The sequence below is a fragment of the Sparus aurata genome, chromosome 10, assembly GCF_900880675.1.
Source record: "Sparus aurata chromosome 10, fSpaAur1.1, whole genome shotgun sequence".
In the NCBI taxonomy this organism is placed as follows: Eukaryota; Metazoa; Chordata; class Actinopteri; order Spariformes; family Sparidae; genus Sparus; species Sparus aurata.
In genome coordinates this window covers 22,390,464-22,411,639 of record NC_044196.1, presented here as the reverse complement: position 1 = coordinate 22,411,639, position 21,176 = coordinate 22,390,464, and the positions used below count along the sequence as shown (strand labels likewise).

General features: G+C 40.8%; 1 protein-coding gene across 36 annotated transcripts in view; it reads left to right on the top strand.

The window, feature by feature from the left end:
* ank2b (ankyrin 2b, neuronal) overlaps window positions 1-21,176 on the top strand; it is a 202,296-nt gene that overhangs the window by 134,468 nt on the left and 46,652 nt on the right. For 27 of the 36 annotated variants that reach the window (XM_030430603.1, XM_030430602.1, XM_030430594.1 and 24 more), the window contains 19 exons: window positions 426-611; window positions 3,592-3,615; window positions 5,454-5,462; window positions 6,094-6,192; window positions 8,101-8,199; window positions 8,735-8,833; window positions 9,498-9,695; window positions 9,834-9,932; window positions 11,541-11,639; window positions 11,822-11,920; window positions 12,022-12,219; window positions 14,453-14,551; window positions 15,017-15,115; window positions 16,270-16,467; window positions 16,825-16,923; window positions 17,097-17,195; window positions 17,692-17,790; window positions 17,948-18,046; window positions 19,202-19,274. In XM_030430603.1, coding sequence (XP_030286463.1) covers window positions 426-611; window positions 3,592-3,615; window positions 5,454-5,462; window positions 6,094-6,192; window positions 8,101-8,199; window positions 8,735-8,833; window positions 9,498-9,695; window positions 9,834-9,932; window positions 11,541-11,639; window positions 11,822-11,920; window positions 12,022-12,219; window positions 14,453-14,551; window positions 15,017-15,115; window positions 16,270-16,467; window positions 16,825-16,923; window positions 17,097-17,195; window positions 17,692-17,790; window positions 17,948-18,046; window positions 19,202-19,274 — 2,074 coding nt within the window. The other 9 variants (XM_030430592.1, XM_030430627.1, XM_030430625.1 and 6 more) reach the window with 3 other exon arrangements.

Sequence of the window (21,176 nt, the reverse complement as noted above, 5' to 3'; positions counted from 1 at the left end):
CTCAGCCTCTCAAGAAAATAAAAAGGAAACTAGAAGAAAATGAAAATGAATATATACATATATATATATATATACATACATACACACATACATACATACCCATATACATATACATAAAACGTTATAATTCATTGATGATAGCTTAACAGTGTGAAGTGAAAAACTGAAAGCTTGGTTGGTGTTAAAAATGAAAACTCAAAAAAGCAGAGTGGTGAGTGAGATGCTGCTGAATGGAAGTAGTGCTTTAGAAATGTACATTGTACTAAAACATCATTTGAAAAGTATACTTATATGAAAATGAGAGTATTTAGGTGATAAATATTATAATGAGACTTGTTCAACATTCCCAGACGAAGGATTTCTTGAGAACCGGATGTAACTAATTCTCTTACCCTTTCTTCTCTTTCCTGTCTTCCCTCATTCAGGATGGCTTCACCCCTCTGGCCATTGCCCTCCAACAGGGCCACAACCAGGTTGTCTCTATCTTACTGGAGAATGATACTAAAGGCAAGGTCCGCCTGCCGGCCTTGCACATTGCTGCCCGCAAGGACGACACCAAGTCAGCCGCCCTGCTCCTCCAGAACGACCACAATGCTGATGTCCAGTCGAAGGTACGCCCATAGTGCCGTCTGTATCTGATGCGTTGGCATGTGTTGAAGTCAAGCTAGTGTGGTGCTACGTGTTTGTGCCAATATGTCTATTCTATGTCTTTTATGAAGTGTTTGGATTATATGAGGTTGTCGTAGGATCTGGCGATATTTGAGGTACAGAATGCAGAGGATAGAATGTTAAAAAAAACTTGCATTTTAAACATCAATGGCTTAGAATACTAACACTGGGGATCACCAACAGGTGCTTTGTGGACTCTTTGGATGGACAGACCTTGTTTACATCTGCTATTAAAATGCGATCTCTTTCTGGATTAGTTATCCTGATAATCATCAGTCTGATCACGCTCTCTGTCATTATATCCTATCTTCATAATCCCAAGATCTCATTTTTCTTGCTCATTATGCAAAGTGGGCGAGTAAAGCTGATAAAAAAAAAAAAAAGTTGCTTAGAAGGTGATGTTACAGTCCAGATGTCTAGAATTCTTGTGCGTGGGCTGAGCTGTAGTTGTAGTAATGACATTACGACGTCAGTACCATTAGAGATAAGGTTTCTACCCACTGTTATGATTTCTAAGCCTGTAGCAGTGACATTCCTACCTACCCAAGGTCTTGACAATTTCTAAAAACAAATGTAATGTGTGGGCACTCTGTTCTACCTATGGTTATGATCATTTTAATTCTCAACTTTGAAATAAACTAAACTAAATTATTTGAATTAAACCTCTTCAGTGGTCAACTTTGGTTTGATTTAAAGTCCCAATGAAGCCAGTGTTTCCATCACAGACAGTATTTCCTGCAGTATATCTCAGCAATGGTAAAAAAGTCATTTTGTAGGTTTTCTTAATGTTATTTTAGAGTGTTTCTGGAGGCCAGAAGTTATCGATTACTGTTCACAAACACAACTTTTTCGACAGAAAAAACAAAAACGACTTCATAATTTGAACAAAAACGTGATATGTAACAGTAGCTTTGTCACTAAAGTAACTGCCAACAGCCGCCAAATGTAGCTGCTGTTAGCTACTTAGCTCAGTTAAGCGTGCAGCCGTCTTCTCCAGGGCTGCGTAGTTCCATCCCAGTCCGGCTGTGTTCATTGTCGGTTGTCAGTTGTCAGTCAGCTGTTAGCTAGCTCTATGGCGGGTGACATAGTGGAGCACTGTTGGCTACTATGAACTACATTCAAATATACAATTCCCACCCTAGTGGCGTGTTTTTACATGAAATGGAAATGGAAATGTTGCTCCACTGATACCACCACAAGCTTTCCTCAACCTTGATCGAGGTGATTTTAGTTGCCCAAACTCAGAAGCTCAAAGAAATGTTTCTTTTAAAAAAAATGTAGGTACAGCAGATCAGAAGGTAGTTATCCAGATCACAGGAGGTGCGAATAGGGTCCCTTAAAACATTTATGTACGATTTTGTGTGTCAGAAGACCACATATATGCCGTGATATACTTTCCCATGTAACTGTGTACCTGTGTATTGTGTGTTGGAGTCTCCATCTGTCTGTCTGTGCACCTCTCTATGTCTCTCTTCCTCTCTCTCATTCAGTGTCTCTGTGCCTGCCACGTCACTCCTGGTCCTGCCACTAACTGGGTCTCTCCCTCTTTTTCCCCCTCTTTACTTTCAATGCTTACCTCCCTCGCACTACTTCCCCCATCACCCCCTCCTGCCTCGCTGCACCGGTGTCTAAGTGTAGCACTGTCCACTGCATGGAGTGTGCCACTGTCTGCAGGTTGTATGGTGGTGAATCTTAAGGCTGCATGCAACCAATGGGGGGGTGGTGGAGGGTTGAATTTAAGATTGTTTTTGCGACCGTCCGCAAGGGATGGGAGGGTTTAACGTGTCATTTCGGTATTGGTGGGAATTCACAGTTACCTGTCTATGTTGGAACGCTGATCTTTACTTGTGACTGTTCCTCCGATAACGAACAGTGGCTTTAAGTGACGTGGCTAGAGTGAAGTGATTTACTGCACTACAAGTTTTGTTTATCAATCTGCCTCTGAATGTTGAATATTACTTTTATGGGAGCTACAGTATATTTCAACAAAGGCGCCGATTATGTTTCTTATGTAACAAAACAGGGCTGCAGTAGCTCAGGGTATACAGCTTTAGTATAACGCTATATATATGCATTCAACTGTTGTGATGCAGTCCTGCTCTCCCCTGTATGAGTCATATAAAGAGGCCCAGAGGAGAATGGCTATAAACGGCACCATGTACAGTCACACTCAGCCACATCAAACACGTATCGCTGTCACACACAGGGCACAGTTCTAATCAGATACCTCGGGAAAGAGGCAGGGATAGCTGCCTAAAATGGTCTGCTTACATCTCTGTTCTCTGAACAAAGATTGTAATCAACAGTGTAGCTGTCATGGAGCGCAGAGAGCCTACATTGTTAAAAAAAAAAAAGAAGTCCAACACAGTCAGAGAAGTTGAAGACAAACCCAGGTTAGCCAAACTTTTTTTTGGAAGAGGAAATTACTTGCAATTAAATCACTGCCTTTCAACTAGGGCTGTCAAAACATCACATTTTCTCGATTATCATGGCCAAAAGAATAATGAGATTAGTGCGATATCTACCTGTACTAAAGGGAACCTGCAAGACAATTTTTGTCTCGTGGCAATAGCAGCCACTGATAATACGATATCAGTATTTAATTCAGTACGGCTTTAAAGTTTAAGAGCCAACAGTTAAACTCATAAAACAAAAGACAGATTGATCAATAATGCAAATAATCAGCAGTTTCTTCTCCGGCAGATCTTAGGCTATGTTCTACACACCTCTGTGTGAACCTGACATCATGCACTGACAGAGCACACCGAAGGGAAGTAACCCACTACAGCCACGTCACTTGCTGGTCTTGTAACTGACTGCACAGCTGCCTCAGAGCTGCTGTGCGTCCACCCTGCAGTGCACTAATGTGTTGAACAAGCCTAACTGAACTGATCTTTCCCTCCCTCATTCCTCCTGCTTCAGATGATGGTCAATAGGACTACTGAGGTATACACATGCTCCTTTAATTCTCCACAGATTCACTGTACAGTCCCATCCCCTTTGTTACTTATCTTTTCTTTCCTGCCACCATTTATTTTTTTTCCACTTCCACAGCACTGCATGGTGTAAAAGAGATCCCAAAGAAATCCTTTGGTTCATTTTTCCCAACGTTTCTCTTTACTTTGTTATATCGAGAGGCCAACATGCACGGCTGACACGAATGGCCAAGCTACTGCCATGTGTCCCGCGCTCAGGGACTGCGCACAGTCTGCTTCTGTTTAGTTTCTGGCTTAAGATTTTGTTTTTTCATTCTGTCTGTATGCATTTCATTTTTTCTTTTTTTCCTAAACTTTATATTCATTTAATCACCAGCTCAGAAAGCTCCCTTTGTTTTTGTCACATGCGAGCATTAGAAAAAAAAACTAAACAATATCCTCATTGAGATGTGTTTAGTGATTCATTTAAAAGATTACATTTCCCTCCTGCAAGGTTTTGTTTGAATGAATACTGTGCTGATGAATTTTAGGAAACAGCTGTGAATGTATATTGTCCACTAGTCTGTCTTGTAATTGTCCGTATGTGTTGTTATGCATGATTTCTAGAGATGCACTATGAACTACTTAGTTTAAGACAGTATTGGTTAAATAATAGCAATATACTGCATACAGTACATATCTTCTTTCGTATGGAAGGCTGGTGCTGCCAAATAATAACAATAATAATAATAATCGAGGGCCGATGAGGTATGGTGAAATTGAAAAAAATATAAAAATTGTAAAAATCAGACTTTTGTTTTAATGTTTGAAAATACATAGACACAGCCCAAATTGTTAAATTAGTCCATTTTATGCTAACTGTATACAGCAGTGTTTTTTTTGTTTGTTTTGCCAATAGAATTTTCACACAGTTTTAAATGTGAAAATATGAACACAATTTTTTGTCTCGATGCCTCATTTGCACTTTAGTCAGATCTAGTGCTGCTGTTCAAACTACAGATGGTGCTTGTGCATGTTTTGTATGCCGTCTCTATGGTGAAACCATAGTGAAACCTTAAGCGCCCAACCCAACTTTCACCCAAACTCTTGAGTTTTGTTGTCAGTGTCTGTTTGCTATGATTGCATAATCAACTCAGACTTTCCATAGAAATTCTCGGCATAAAGGTAGGATCAAGAAAGCAACCGCTCGTGAAACTCAGATCAATTTGTCAATTGAGGCAGTGCTGAAGGAACGAATCAAGATGCTGTGATACAAAAAAGTTTGAGACCAGCTTGAAGTCGAAACCAAGCACTGCCCAACTCATAGTGCATCACTTACAAGGTAAAGGTGCTTAGGGGCCCTGGTTGTTGTAGGGTTTCTGCCTCTCTGCAAATACCATCGCCCAGTTTTCTCTGGCCTTTTAGCACACATTTTTATAAACAATATTTGCAACTTTCTACAGCATAGACAATCCAGTTGTAAGAAAAGACGGTAAAATACTGAAATTGATGATTTCACTGTAATATTGGCAGTCCTGGTCTTCCATATTTACCAGCTACCTGAACAAGTATTTTCAAATGCATGCTTGGCTACACAAGAAAAATTACTGACATATAACTTTTACTCTTTTACTACTGCAAACAATGCAAATCGGTAATGGCATGAGAAGCTTAGGAAAAAAGCCTTACAAATAATGACCTGCTTGGCCAAAGACCTGGCGCTGAATAGCATGTTGCATCCACGCTACCTTCATTTGCACCATTCGAAGCTTTTTGACTGTGTAAAGTTTTTAAACCATCACGTTAGTCACTGTATTCTTCACACTTTGTAAACAAACTTTTCCACATTAAATCGGACCACACTTACAGAATGGCAAGGTAAGGCAAGAATTTCACAACTCCTCAAACCTGCTCTTGCAATCTCTAACTTTTCTCATATATCTCTCATTGCTAACTCTTTGATACTTCTACGATGTACAGTTGACATAGTGCACTTTGGTGTTGATCAGAAATCTACCCTTCTTGTCACGTGCCAAGTTATGATTTTACTATAATTTGGTGTCGTTTGGGTACCTAATATTGTTTGTCCATCTTCATGTCAATTTTGACGACGATCTGTGTGTACTGTACATCCGTTTGTTCTGCTTTTCTTTTTCATTTCAAATTGTTTTTTTTAAGGCAGAGGAAAAAGCTCTGCCTTTTCATTTGTTTCGTTGGTTGATAATTTGCATGGAAGTGTGTATTGGGGTTGTGTGTATGGGTGCTACATATTCTGACTTGAATACTTTAAAATTTAGATTTTTAGTTTTCTTTTCCTATGACTTTTCTGTTCACTTTTTCTTTGCTTTGGTTCAATTTTCGTTCACCTTCGATGCTTGATGCGACTGCTGCATGCTGGGAAGACTAAAAAGATCAAGAGACATAAATGAGTTCAGGGACGTGAAGTAAATATGTCTGACCTCTCTGCCTCCTTCCTGTTTGTCTGTCTCTTTTCCTGTCTGTCTTCTAGAGCGGATTCACCCCCCTGCATATCGCTGCCCACTATGGCAACGTTAATGTGGCCACGCTCCTGCTAAACCGAGGGGCGGCAGTCGACTTCACGGCAAGGGTAGGATCCCTCCCTGATACGCACGGTTATTTGGATCAGATCAGTACATTAAAAAACTCTGAGATTCTACTGAAACACTTGCACACTTATATACTATTGTTGGGGACTGAATATCAGGACTATTAGTCAATACTTTTATTTCCTAATCGGAAACTTTCAAAAGTTCCAGTGTCCAAGAGAGCTCTGCGCTTTTACTACTTTTTTTTGTGTTATGTTTTTCTCCCTTTTTTGTGTCTAGTCATTTTTTATGTACTTTTCTGAATGTGGCTTCTTGTAAGATATGGCTGGTTTAAAACATTATCAACAAGTGTTGTCAATGTCAAAGAGCTGTACCGATGGTGTATTTTTGTAGCTAACACCTGAAGTTAGCACAACCGCAGTTCCCTCCACAAAAAGAATACATGTATGGGATTTTTAAGTCTGATTTTGGATTACTGCTAGTTTATGCTATTTACAGGTTTTGTTCATCAAGTTAATATTCACAGATGAACATCACTTTTATGATTTTTGAAGTGTGAATTAAATCTCTAGGCTAAAAATGGACTACATGACTAAACATCACTACCACATTTTACAACACATTTACTCTACAGGTTTTATATAAAGTGATCAATGTACAAGTTGTAAAGTCAGAGTAAGAAAAGCCTTTATCTAAAGTGGGCCTGTAAAGACGGACTAGTGAGTAGATGTTTCCCCGTGTTCGCTGTGATGCCACACCAACCACCTTCTTTGACAAACGCTCAATAATTCAAACGTGGGGTTTTTACTGGTTTATTTTAAGTTAAAGAACAAAATGTGAAAATCGGTTCAGCTTGTGTTAGCCACAGACATTATAACAAAACCCATCAACTATGAGGTGAGAAAACCGGTAGTCCAAAAATGGAAGAGTCATTCGTGCGGCGCTCTATTTATGTACGGTGTTGCAGAGATGTCTACTGAACTTTGTTGTTGAGAGTCCAATTGCCACTGTAGTTTCAGCTTGTTGGCCCAGGCATATGTGAGCTGATCAATCAGAGCAGACTGGGTAGTCAGCAGAGATGCATCGAAGGGACAGCAGCTAAAACAGAGTGTTTTCTAATGTACCTCAAGCCGTCTCAGAGGATGTGTTCAGTCCCAGCCTGGTGTCCAGCTTCGTTCACTCTCAGGCTGCCAAATCATGTTGCGCTGAGCCGACGCCATATTTTACAAATTAGTCGCAGTCATATGGAGGGGGATTTTTTTTTTCTTTTTTTAAATGTGTTGTTCTCTCGAAGCTGCCATAATGAAGGTATTACACAATAAGCAAATCTAGATCTCAGACCCTGTATCATCTCTGCCATCCCTTTCTCTTAAGCCCTCAGACAGTCCTCTGCAAGTGGGCCTCGTCTTTTAACTGAGGCTTTGAAAAGGCCAGACATCTCTTGCCTCCCCCCCAGCTAACTCAGCAGTACACACTGCTAACTCTCATTCCTAGTCTGTCGGATGTGTATTTTGTCCCTTCCATCAGTATAATCCTGAAAACAAGTTCGGCTGCTCTATTTTTATCCGTGTGAGTTTGGATCAAAATAGCTTCTTTCTCACCTGTGTGGGAAAAAGAATAAAAAAATGTGCACTCCGCACAATATGTGGAGTTCAGAACCGTTTTTTCCTGGGCCTCATGGGATTGGCTGTGTTGTTTTAAATCATGTGTGGTTAAAATGTTTGACGGAGCTATCACTATTTAAAGAATTACTTTTGTATTACTTCTGAAGAGACTATACTTTCAATTTCAATTTCAATTTGTTTTTTTTACTGTATTTCATATTCTTTAATTAATTACTCTGAACATGTGCAACTGTATACAATTGAGTGTGAATGGCATTAATCAAAACATTGAAATGTTTTAATGTGTCTTACTACATCATCATACTTTTTCTCTCCCCGCTGTAGAATGGGATAACTCCTCTTCATGTGGCGTCTAAGCGTGGCAACACTAACATGGTCGGTCTGTTGCTGGACCGAGGCTCTCAGATTGATGCTAAAACACGGGTGAGTATCATGAAAAACAGAGCTATGGCACTGTAATATCATTTTAGTTGTCAACTGAACATCCTGATTAAATGGGAGTTAATATCAAAAACATGCCACAATATGCATTTTCCCCTTCCTCCACAGGGGTCAAATGTTTCTGCTATTAAATCCACAGGAGCATAAAATGACCAGCTCGTTATCATCATCTCCATTAGTGACAACAGATGTGAATATGAGCTTAATGCTGTTGTTGTCAGTTGAGCTGGACCTCAGTGGGTCAGCGGATTAAATTCAGTATCCGACTGGATGGACGACCTGACCTTTGTGGTGTTCTGTTAGTGTGTGGCGGCTCACAGGACAGTCGTGTTATTAGCTATATTTCAATCCAACCAACACGAACGACATCCAGCCTGTGTTAGTCGCTGGCTCCACCAGCGTTTAGACAGAAACATGGCTACATTTATATTACAGAAACTAATAAGTTATTTTTTTTAAGGAATTCTGCGTGTGAACAGTGAGCGTTGTGAGTGAAACCACTCTTTGTTTCCTGCAGGATGGTCTGACCCCCCTTCATTGTGCAGCTCGCAGTGGACACGACACATCTGTGGAGCTGCTGCTGGAGAGAGGAGCACCCTTACTGGCCAGGACCAAGGTGTGTCACATCGACTTTCACCTTTTACAGTCAAAGAGATGGACGCATGTTACTCAAGTCACCTTTTCAAGCCATGTCACAAGTAGTTAGTGTACATATACAACAACATCCTCAGAGTCATTGTTTTCGTACATTAGGGTTCTGTACATTTAGAAGCCCAATACAGATTGTATATAGACTGAACCATAATGTAGTTCTTTAGACTGTAACCCTCTTTGTGGTGCAGCCAATAACTTTTGAAACTTTTTAAAGGAGCAGTCTTACTTTTTGGAAAAATACCATATATGTGTGTGTTGAACAGTGTACCTTCATTATATTACAATAGAATACAACACGTAGACATTTCAAACAATGTTAAAGATGTAAAATATCTGTAATACTGTAATGGTTCTTTGATGTATCACAATGTGGTCCACTTACTACCCCTATCTCCAGTCAATGTGCCAAACTAGGCTAAAATGTTGAATGTCCACTATTTTAATGTAAATGATCAATGTTCTGGTCTCTCTGTTTCATTTTACAAACAAAAAGAATTATTAGTCCATCATTCACTTTTCTTTTATCTTTATGATGACATGATTATGACAATGATCGAAGAAAAGATAAGATCACATAAAAATCTTCCACTGTTTATCTCTATCATTATCTCTCTTCCACGTTTCAGAATGGGCTGTCTCCTCTTCACATGGCTGCACAAGGCGACCACGTCGACTGTGTCAAACACCTTCTGCAGCACAAGGCTCCCGTCGACGATGTCACGTTGGACTACCTGACGGCGTTACATGTGGCAGCGCACTGCGGTCACTACAGAGTCACCAAACTGCTGCTGGACAAGAGGGCCAACCCCAACGCCAGGGCACTGGTATGACTCAGAGATATTGTGAAACTTTTTTAATCTTCTTCCAGAAATTCAATCAGTTCTAAGATGCAGTCGGCTAAGATGAATGTTAAATATTGTTTGGGTTCGTCCTTCACCATGTGCGCCTTGTTTAACCAACAGAATGGCTTCACTCCGCTGCACATAGCCTGTAAGAAGAACCGAGTGAAAGTAATGGAGCTGCTGGTCAAATATGGAGCCTCTATCCAGGCCATTACAGAGGTGAGTAACACACCTGAGTGCAATCTAAATGAACAAAAACTTTCTTTTTCTTTGAACCTAGTGGGGGTACACGATGGGTCAAGGCCTGGCTGCTATCACATGTGTGTTTTAACCAAACAGTCATACAAGACAGGAGGTCCGGATGGTAGTGGATGTAGGAGGTTCAGGATTCATTTAAGTTTTTTTGTGTAACTGGCTCAATCAGCCTCTGCCCCTGGGCCTAGTGGGTACCATACAGTGTGCACAAACACTGTCTGAGATTCCTTTAGCAACTGTTGAAAAATCCTGAGGGTGTTTGGATCCCCAGGGAGAAGAACTCCAAAGAAACTGACCAGCTTCGAACCACCTCACCGCTCAGCATGGAAGGCAAAATATATTTCCAGCACCTTGTCCCTTTAAGTTCCTCTTAAAGAGTGACTTCATTGACACATCAGTTCAGAAAGGCAAGATCTCTGAAACACCTGGCTGCCTGGAGCATACAAGGGCTGTCACACAGCTTATGAGAGAAGCGAATGAAGGGCGACTGTGTGGTCCTGTGGTTGGACCACTGGTTGGTTGGATCAATGCCTATGGGTCTATACCACACAAGCTGGTTGAAGAGACTCTCTGTAGACACCATGTTCCCAGCAAGATCAACAACTTCATTATGGATTGCTTCAACAGCTTCCAGATGAGAGTTACTTCTGGGTCTTCTACATCAAAGTGGCACAGGCTTGAAATGATAACTAGCTGCACCATGAATATGTGGAGTGTCCAGGACCCCTGACAGAGACCGATCAGAGCCTACATGGACAGTCAATAGTCCGTGGCAGCAGATGGATCTTACAAGGACTTGAGAAGCTCATCTCATGGGCAAGGATGAGCTTCAAACTATGAAGTTCAAGGTACCTTGTATTGAAGAAAGGGAAACTTGTGGAATTCCACTTCACAATTTCTGAGACCATCATTCCAACACTTTCAGAAAAGCCAGTCAAGACCCTAGGGAAACTCTTTTACTGCAGCAGATGCAATTCACAAAACCTGCATTGACTTTGAAGCCTGGCTTATCAATATTGACAAGTCTGGGTTGCCTGGTCATTTCAAGGCTTGGATATACCAGCATGCCATTCTGCCCAGGGTTTTGTGCAGAAGGCCCTTGTTGGGACAGTGGGTGACAGGCCTGATCGCCAACAGGGCGATCCGGCCTGGGCTACTTTACAAGCTGGCCTGCAAAACAGACCAAAGCTGATCTGTAAAACAAAAGGAAAGGATCGACAAAATTGTGGGAAACATTGTGCATTTTATTCATTGATTTATTTTTCTTCCTTTTTTAAATGCAAAATGATATATAATAATGTAAGAAAGAAAAAAAAAACACACTAAACACACACTAAATGCACTAAAGTCCGGCAGTTCCTGTATTTTTGTTTCTGAAAATTGTTTCAAACCAGCCTGTCTGGAGAAGTAACTTTTGGCTGCACAGACATTGTTAGCGATTGCCAGATTACATCATTCACATTTTGCATATTAATACCTTGCTTAGTTCTCCTTGGGAAAAAAAATATTGATGATTGACGTGACTGACATTTTATCCTATTTTTCCTCTTTTACTTTCCTTCCTCTGTCCAGTCTGGTTTGACTCCAATCCACGTTGCAGCCTTCATGGGTCACCTGAACATAGTCCTGCTGCTGCTGCAGAACGGGGCCTCGCCTGATGTCAGCAATATTGTAAGTAATGGGAAACGAGCGAATCAGAGACAGGGAAAGTGACGGAAAGGCTAATAATGCATTCTCTTGTAATTTAGTAGTTTTATGTGAGTCATCGGAGAGGTTACATTAGTGCATATTTTAGTTGAATATGTGTTTGTTGACTGATGTGATCCACACGCTGCTGTATGTTGTGTCTACAGCGTGGAGAAACAGCGTTACATATGGCAGCCAGGGCAGGCCAGGTGGAGGTGGTCAGATGTCTGCTGAGGAATGGAGCAATAGTGGATGCCAGAGCACGGGTGAGATGGCTGTTATCTAAGGCGTCACACCAGAAAGGGCTGTAGTTTTTAGTCACCATGCAGAATGAGGTACCATTCTTCTTCTTCTGTGTCATCTTCAGGAGGACCAGACTCCCCTCCACATTGCATCCCGTCTGGGAAAAACAGAGATTGTGCAGCTGCTGCTGCAACACATGGCCCATCCAGATGCTGCCACAACCAACGGCTACACCCCCCTCCACATCTCGGCCAGGGAGGGGCAGGTGGAGACTGCCTCTGTCCTGCTAGAGGCCGGAGCTTCACACTCACTGGCCACCAAGGTGGGTCGAGATGTTCTGTCCTTTAATTTGAGTGCTTTTACAACAACCTACTCATAGAAGCATTCAGGGAGCATTAATTATCTCATTAAATGAAGAACTCTGGAATCTTTATTTTTGGTGAATTTTACTGAACTAGTCCAACCCAAACCTGTAGGAGGACACCAGGATTAAGTCAAGCGGTTGTTGTAAAATCCAGATGTGAGCTCAACAACAGCATTACCGACAGTAATGGAAACAAAATCGAATTGTGTGTTTGGAGAAGCGTGACCTCATCCTACCAAGCATAAGCAAACTATGAGCCATGTGATGTCTACATTTTGGGATCCTTTTTGACTCTTAAGTTGAATTTGTGAGTGCTGCTCTATTTAAAAAAAATCAGGTTACTACAGCAGTAACAAATAAATTATAATCCGTTGCAGCTTTGAGTAGGACAAATTATGAGTTGTGTGTATTTACAAAAACAAACCGTTTCTGCAACAAAACAACCAAATCTGTTGAAACACAAAATGCACTGCGGGATCCAATCAGATTAAATGAATGTAACAAATGTGCAACAACAACAACTTAAAGTCACGCACTGATGAAAAAATGGAGTGCACGTACACAGCAAACAGTGGTGCCATGGTGGCCTCTCCTGAAGCCTGAGTGTTACTGCATGTGCAGGTCTCTGTCTGTTTGACCCACTTGTGGTGAATGATTGATGACATTGTAGAGCCGCCTTCCTCTGAATTGTGCATGTAGCCTGAATGCGGTCAAGTGATTTATTATCGTCACTGTGTTTACCAGAGGAGGCTGCACAGTCCAAATCATTACTGTACATCCATTGTAGGACGGATGAGTCCTTCACCTGGTTGATACACAACGTCCTCTGATGCAGTGCTTTCGTAAGGGTTCAGTGTTCCTCCCCTCGCCCCTTTCTCTTTGGGCTGTCTCTCAGGAGGAAGGGTGTGGCCGTCGCTATGGAAACCAGATCAGGGAAAGTTGTTGTCATGCAAGTGTAAGACTCTCCATCCATCCAAGCATGTTCATAATGGTCCTTATCCTTGATTTTTTTGCATTGAACAACGTGTTTTTTTCCAGGCCTCTGCCTCAGGAAACCCTCTCTCTTCTCCTCCACCCCTCTCCTCTACATCCTTTTCATTTTTTTCCCTTCGATCACCTATTACATCAGATATAATTCTGGGTAGACAAACAAAGGATCGCTCCCTCCGTGGGCAGGGCTCGGTCATAAACACACTGATCATGTGGTTTCTGTAAGCTCCAGTCTAGTTGTGTATTTCAAAGTGGTTAAGGTGCCCCCTCTGCTGGTTGTAATGTGGAAGTTAAAAGACTGTTTTTTATTTAGCGTTTCATAGAATTGCATCAGCATGCCAGCAGCCTCCAAGTCTTTATTGTTTTATGTCAGTAACAAGGTGGTGGTGAAGAACCATTGTAGCACATACCTGTGATGTACGCATACAATGATGATGTCAGAAATAAATGTCAACAGTAGAATGTGTCTGTGAAAGAGACAGTTCAATATTTGTACTCTATTGACCTCCTGAGGTGTTGGTCTGAAAACATGGAATACAATAAGCGTTTATAAATTGTTTATTTGCTAGGGGAAATAATTGATTTGCATCTATATATTTATAGAAATTATACAAATATTTCTGGATGTAAGGAGAGATCAGATGAACCAATGACAGAAAAACAATGACCATTGTCGGATGCGGTTTGACACTGATACAAGTTTACCAAAGATGATTATAAGTAGGATTTCTGTATAAGAACAGCTAGACCTTTGTTATGTAGTTTGTTGGGTTGTGCACTTACATTGTCACAAATGTTTCCAACTATGTTTCAACCAGAGAAATCCATAACTTTACTTAGGTAACAGTGCGGTTCATTTGTTCGCCTGTCTCTTCAACTTCCCAGAGAGAGTGAAAAGGAGTAAAACTTCTTGTCTGTGAACATTTGTGACTAAGTCACGCATGATAGATTTTCATTAGCAATGGTGGTTGTTTAATGGTGTGTTCACCAGCAGTGAAGCAGAGCTGTCCTCACATCAGCAAACAGCTCCAGATCAGAGTAGAATCTGATGTAAGTCCGGGTGTGTATTCCTCCGGAAGGTCTGGCTCTGCACCCGGCTCTGTCCAGAGCTGGAGGTTCTGAGCAGCTTTGCAGAGATATCCTGCATTCACCATCTTCAAATGTGCTTCTCAATCTCCTTTCTGGTTGCTTCTTTCCACAGAAAGGTTTTACTCCCCTGCATGTGGCCTCCAAGTACGGGAGCCTAGATGTAGCCAAACTTCTGCTGCAGCGTCGTGCTCCACCTGATTCGGCTGGGAAGGTATTTATCCAACGCAAAAGCTTTATGTTGTAGTTGTTCCTGTTTTTACTATAAATGCTTTGGTGAACCCTTTTCCTGCATGTTTAAATTTTGAATTAAAGGTGATTTGCTGTTTTTCTGTATTGAGGTTAAGTTGACTGAAGGAGGACCGGTAAGCCTAGTTTCAATGAAATCAGCCGTTACCTCATTTGGATTAACTTTGTTTTATTCCAGAAAACATAAAACAGATAACAGAAGCATTTTGACACCAACGTTCCTTTTCTTTCTTCGATTATGTTCGTCTTTGCATCATAATAAGGAGCCGCTCAGCGATCCTTTCCGCTGTTGCTGTCTAATATGACCTGCAGTCTTCTCCCCTATAACCCTTACCGTTAACTGTGTTTGTGTGTGTGTGTGGTGTTAATGGCTTGGTGCTGCACTAACCGCTGTTTAATCCATGTGCGCTCACCATCCATCCCCTTACAGAATGGCCTCACCCCGCTCCATGTCGCAGCACATTACGATAACCAGAAGGTGGCGCTCCTGCTTTTGGATAAAGGAGCGTCCCCCCACACCATGGCCAAGGTGAGAGTGAAGAGTTGTGCTGGGCGAGCTGGGTGGAAGATTCGGTGATAATAAGATTGTACAAGGAAAGTTAAGCCAGAAGTAAAGATATGTTTTCTTTCCAATTTAAGTCATACGTTAGCCTCAAAACTCCTAAGCCTTTGATTTTCTCGTAACTGAGTCTAATCTGACTACACAGCGGTCAGAAACATGCTGCTCCCACAAGCAGAGCTCTCCAGTGCTAGCAGCAGAGAGGATGAAATTCAACAAGAAATCATACCAAAAAGCTTGACTGATGTTTCAACGGGTTTCTCACCTCATGATGTGATATTCAGGCTTGGTACGACTTGACAGTAGATTTTATTGCCATCATTCGGTTCGTCCTGGACCACCAACAGTTAAACAGATCGTTTTCACACTCTGTTGCTTTTTTGTTTGAAATGTCTTTAGTATTTAATAGTATAGGCATATTATTCAAGCATTACATTACCTTGCATATTCTGTTTGTATGTAACAGATATATAGGTCTACAGAATATGATAGAGGGAGGCAATTTAACAAATAAAATAAGGCAGCATTGTTTTTTTTGTTTTTTTTGTTGGACTTCTCCACAGCTATTTACCGTATAATGTAATTTCAACTTTAAAAAGGACATTTTGCGCGCCATCAAGCATTTGGGGAAGCAGGACAGTGTATGTGTCAACTTGATTGTGTCAACTAAGATGTGTGTTCATGGTAATAGAGGACCAGCGCAACAGTATGACTCATTTACAGTATTTGAGTTTTCAGAGAACAATAGAGGAAGATACATCAGGGTTTGATACACAAGCTTTACTTTTTAATAGGATGAATTCATTGTTGATTTAACTCTACACGCGGGAGTCATTGGCAGTGAATAGCCAGCCTTATTCTCTAATACTAGTCAAAATGGTGTGTACTTCAGTAATGTGTGTGTGTTGGAACTACATGCTACTACCATGCCAAAACGGTGTATTCATCTGGCATTACATACATTTGGTGCTAATAAGATTACATAACAACCCTACTGGATGAACTACAAGTTCATTTTAGTTTCTAAAAAAAACCCTTTTGGCATATGAAGTCAATAACGCGCGGTCGAAGTCAACATCCAGCAGTGACACCATTTTCTCTCCCTCGCTGTCTCCGTGCATCAGAACGGCTACACTCCCCTCCACATCGCGGCCAAGAAGAACCAGATGGAAATTGCCACAGTGCTGCTGCAGTACGGAGCTGAGACCAACATTCTGACCAAGCAGGGCGTCACTCCGCTCCATCTGGCCTCCCAGGAGGGCCACGCGGACATGGCTGCGCTGCTGATAAGCAAGGGAGCCCAGATCAATGTCCAAACTAAGGTACCGAAAAAACCTGGGTTGGATTTGTGTGATACAACAATAAATCCTCAATACTACAGCATCACATTACCATGCCAAGGGTGTTGGGCGTATATGACATGATATAGGACACTTAAATGATTTCAGCTAGTGGGGTTTCCACCTATTGTTTATACTGTAATAACAGCTACAGCGTTTATGAATTGAACTGACATTACGTACTGTACCAAAATTGCTGATTTTAAAACAAAATGAATCTTCTTTACAGTGTCGGATTAGCTGTGTTAGCCTATAGAACAGTGATAAAGGACAGAATGAGTTGTGAATATGGCTGCTGTGCATGTAATAACTGTGTGTATGTATGTGTTCCTCGTGCAGAGTGGCCTGACTGCCCTCCATCTGGCAGCACAGGAGGACAAAGTGGCTGTTGCTGAGATCCTAGCAAGAAACGGAGCCAACCTCGACCAACAGACCAAAGTATGTACAATTCCTATTTTTTCATGCCGGGTGTAATAAAGTGTTACTGATCTCACATCTCACATCTCACGTATTGACACATCTTCTTTTACAATAACTCCACATAAATGTAACTTGTCATTTATTTTTATTCACGATTGGAGGATTGTAACATATTTGTTGTTGTATTGCAGTTGGGATACACCCCGCTCATTGTAGCATGTCACTATGGTAACGCCAAGATGGTCAACTTCCTACTTCAGAACGGAGCCAGCGTCAATGCCAAGACCAAGGTACTGAAACTGAGTAAAAGTAAATGCTTGCAGGGCTCAGATAAACGTTCTTATCTGACGTCCTCATGTTCTATTTTTACACGCATTTCTTAATAATTATCTTAATATCATCATATGTTATTATTATGTCTCACGTGCTGCTTCTAATGTTAAATCGTAACAGTACATCATTGTATGATAACGATATTTTTAATTTTATAAGAATATATATTTTTAATGTTATAATGACTCTTTTTCTCAACATTACTATGTACAATTTTTTCAGCCTTGATAAGTATAATAAGTTTGTATATATATATGCAAATTCTTTCTAATTACGATTATGCAATTATAAATATGTATTTTCAATAATTATTTTGATTAGAAGTCTGTGCATACCACAGAGAAACAAATCTGAAAATGTTCTAGTAGAATCATATAAAACTGTACATGACTAATTAATTTAATGGTTGATTTAACCTTTTCACCTTAATGTCCCATCTTCTATCCCTCTCAGAATGGATACACTCCCCTTCACCAGGCAGCCCAGCAAGGAAACACACACATCATCAACGTACTGCTGCAGAATGGTGCCAAGCCCAATGCCATCACTGTGGTGTGTACAGAGACCCCTGCCCCCCCCCCCTACACACACACACATACACACACATATATATATATATATATATATATATATATATATATATATATATATATATATATATATATATAATATCGGATATACATCTTATTCACTGTGCATTCTCGTCTAGAATGGTAACACTGCTCTGGGTATTGCTCGGAGGCTGGGCTACATCTCTGTGGTGGACACGCTGAGGGTTGTCACTGAGGAGATCATTACCACCACGACGGTACGTCACACACCTACAACTTTTAACAAACGACATTTTTAAAAACATCAAATTCGTTGCCTGTCATAAGCTGACGTGCAAGGTTATGTTTGAGACAGCAAGAATCTGTTATGGAATGGAAATGTCATGAGACTTCATGTGATAAATAATGTTTAAAGCAACGCTGTGTAAGTGAAACGTGATATATCCCAAATCCATATTCCCTCGCAAATCAACAGTGTAATTCATTAGGAATATAACACACCTATGTTCAGTTAAATCCATTCAGAAATTCTGTTGATACAGTCTTGCTTTGATATGATCAGTAGCTTATGGTGGCCAGTGTTAATGTTAGCAAACTTCACAAAAGTCACACACATAAAACAATTAGTAACTCTCAAGGAGACGTGTTTGTTTTTGTTTGGGATGTTAAGAAAAATTCAAATTTCCATCATCCTGTTTTTACCTTGTTTGATCAAATTGACCACTGTTCAAAAACCAAGCTAAATTTAGCTAAGATATGAATGTTCTTTAGCACACAGGACCTTTATTTTCCTATAAGCATTATTTCAAAAGTATTTCAAGTTGCAATAGCAAAGATTTCAGTTCTGGTAGCGGGGGGGGGGGGGGGGGCACAGTGACAGGAGTTGGTAACCTCACTGAGAAGTTGGAGGTGTCAATGAATAGATGATGACCTAACAGAAATGCATTTGAATGAAAAGTTTTGAGATTTAAATGAATTGCAGGTCCAAACAAAACACAGGTGTCTAGAAAAAAGTTCAACTAAATTGAAGAAATTCAGGTTCTGGATCACATCTGTTGACCAAATATATTTCTTTGGATTTGTTTTTTACTTTTTTTATTTCCATTTCCATACACATACTAAGAACTCATGTTTGGAGCTTATTAACGTACAATTACCTTTCAATTGCAAGTGACAGATTGAAATGTCCACCCTATTTATGTTAATGAGAGTACATGTTAGATAGACATTTCAGTGTAATGCAAACTGACAACTGTTTGGACAAAAACTTAACATTATAACCTTCATGAAGGTAGTATATGTTGCACTGCTGTCATATTACACTACATTGGTTACAGCCAGGACTACTGAGTAGACAGGCAGCTGTGGTGTGAAATGAGTCTAATGGGATCTTTTTCCTCCCGTGCTGCCAGACTGTGACAGAGAAACACAAGCTGAATGTGCCAGAGACCATGACTGAAGTGCTGGATGTCTCTGATGAAGAGGGTGAGTCATGTTGTACACTTAGGCTTGCCAACATCAACCGACAACATAGCCCTCGAATGGAAAGAGATACCTTAGTGGTATTTTAAGCCCAAACTGTGTTACATGCTTTTGTCTTACTTTTAAGGAACAGTTTGAGGTCTTTGTCTGGCATTAGTAGGTTTTAGGAGGTAGTGAGTGACTGTGCTATCAAACCCACAGCACTGAGATGCATTGATGATGACGTTATATCAGATGACTCGATGGACGAGGAGGAAGGTATTCAGCACGGTGCTTTGTGTGATGACTTGCTGTTATGATTTTTCCATGAGTGGGGTCGTATGTTAAGCATGGTGAATGAGCCTAGAGCGACTGCTGTTTGGTTGAAAGCTATAATACTAACTTTAATGTGATGTTTGGAGACCGGTGATGCACAGATAGAAGCTGAAGTAGTAGAGAGCCAAGAAGTTTTGCCTCATGATGGTCTCCTTATAAGAAAAATAAGTTTGGCTTAAAGCATTAATATACTTTATTTCCTTAAATCTAAGGAAACTTTGGGGAAATGTACTTATTTACTTAATTTCTGAATTTGAACTGAAGATCCATATTAGTCCCGTGTTATAGTTCTAAGTTGCATAGGCTGCTGGTGTCAGGACATGTTTATGCTAGCTAGCATGAAGCAATGGGGAAACAGCTTACTGCTAATGAACATGTCAAAAAGTATACAGAAATATTTTTGTGGTTTTAAGGGGGGTAACAGGCAGTGGCGGTTCTAGACCAGTTTTAATAGGGGGGCCAGGTTGGGGCTGGCTTTTTTGTTAGGGGGCACATACAACCCGGAAAAAAAGATAAATCATTCATTCAGACAAAATAGTGTTTACAATTTCAGCAATTTTGATTGGGTAGTAAACTGCTGAGACACTTTATTTCTACCTTTCCCTTCAAAACAAAATCATTGCAAGAAATCTGTCATTCTATTATTGATGCAGACTCCCTGTCGGGGGGGCCACAGGGGGGTCCAGACTCAGAGTTACGGGGGCACTGGCCCCTGTTGCCCCCCCCAGAACCGCCCCTGGTAACAGGGACAAAAAAGGGCAGTTTCTGCTGGACTGAAAGTTGTTTTGCTAGTGGGTATTTTTCTTGAAGTGTTGAGTGAAACATAAATGTCTACAAAAAGGTTCAGAGCACATACAACAAATAATGATACATTTCTTACCAAACAATCACACATTGGGAAATGCTAACTCCCTTGGAAGCTGCTAAGCTAAACTTTATCTCAACTTAAGCTCTGGTCCGTTAGCTGCAAGTGGGTGTTAGCAAAAAACACAATGAATTGGATGTGACAGCCCGGAGATGTTTTTTGTGAAGGCTAGTTGAGGGCAACTTCGGAGTCGTAGTACTTTATACGCGTAATCAGTGGATTGTATGATAGGCACAGTGGCCTACTTTGAGGACACAGTCAGGGAAACTGAGTCAACTATAATTTGCTTTATCTTCTTACACTCTTCCTCCTCCAGGTTGCCTGTATACTAATGGCACCAGAACATCTGTGTCTAACTGCAGTATGTTTTTCACTTGTTATGCTGGCCTAGCATAATGCTATCTGCCAGACCTGGGCCAAAGGCACCTACATCTGCTTGAATTTAAATGTTAACAAATCCCTCTAGCTTAAAATCATCAGATTACTACTTTAATCATCTGAATGTCTGTTGCAAGATGTCAGTTCAGTTTGAAATACTCCTCTTTTGACTCACATATGCCTGAGAGTGTTAATGTGTTAACGGCATTATGCTGATACAGAACATTTTGGCCCAGGTAAATCTGCACCCCTGCTGTACAGTAGTGGAACAGCAGTAGAGCTTTGCTATGATACAGATGACACTATATTCTTTGATACTAATTGCCTGTTTGTGCTGTTCTGTGCAA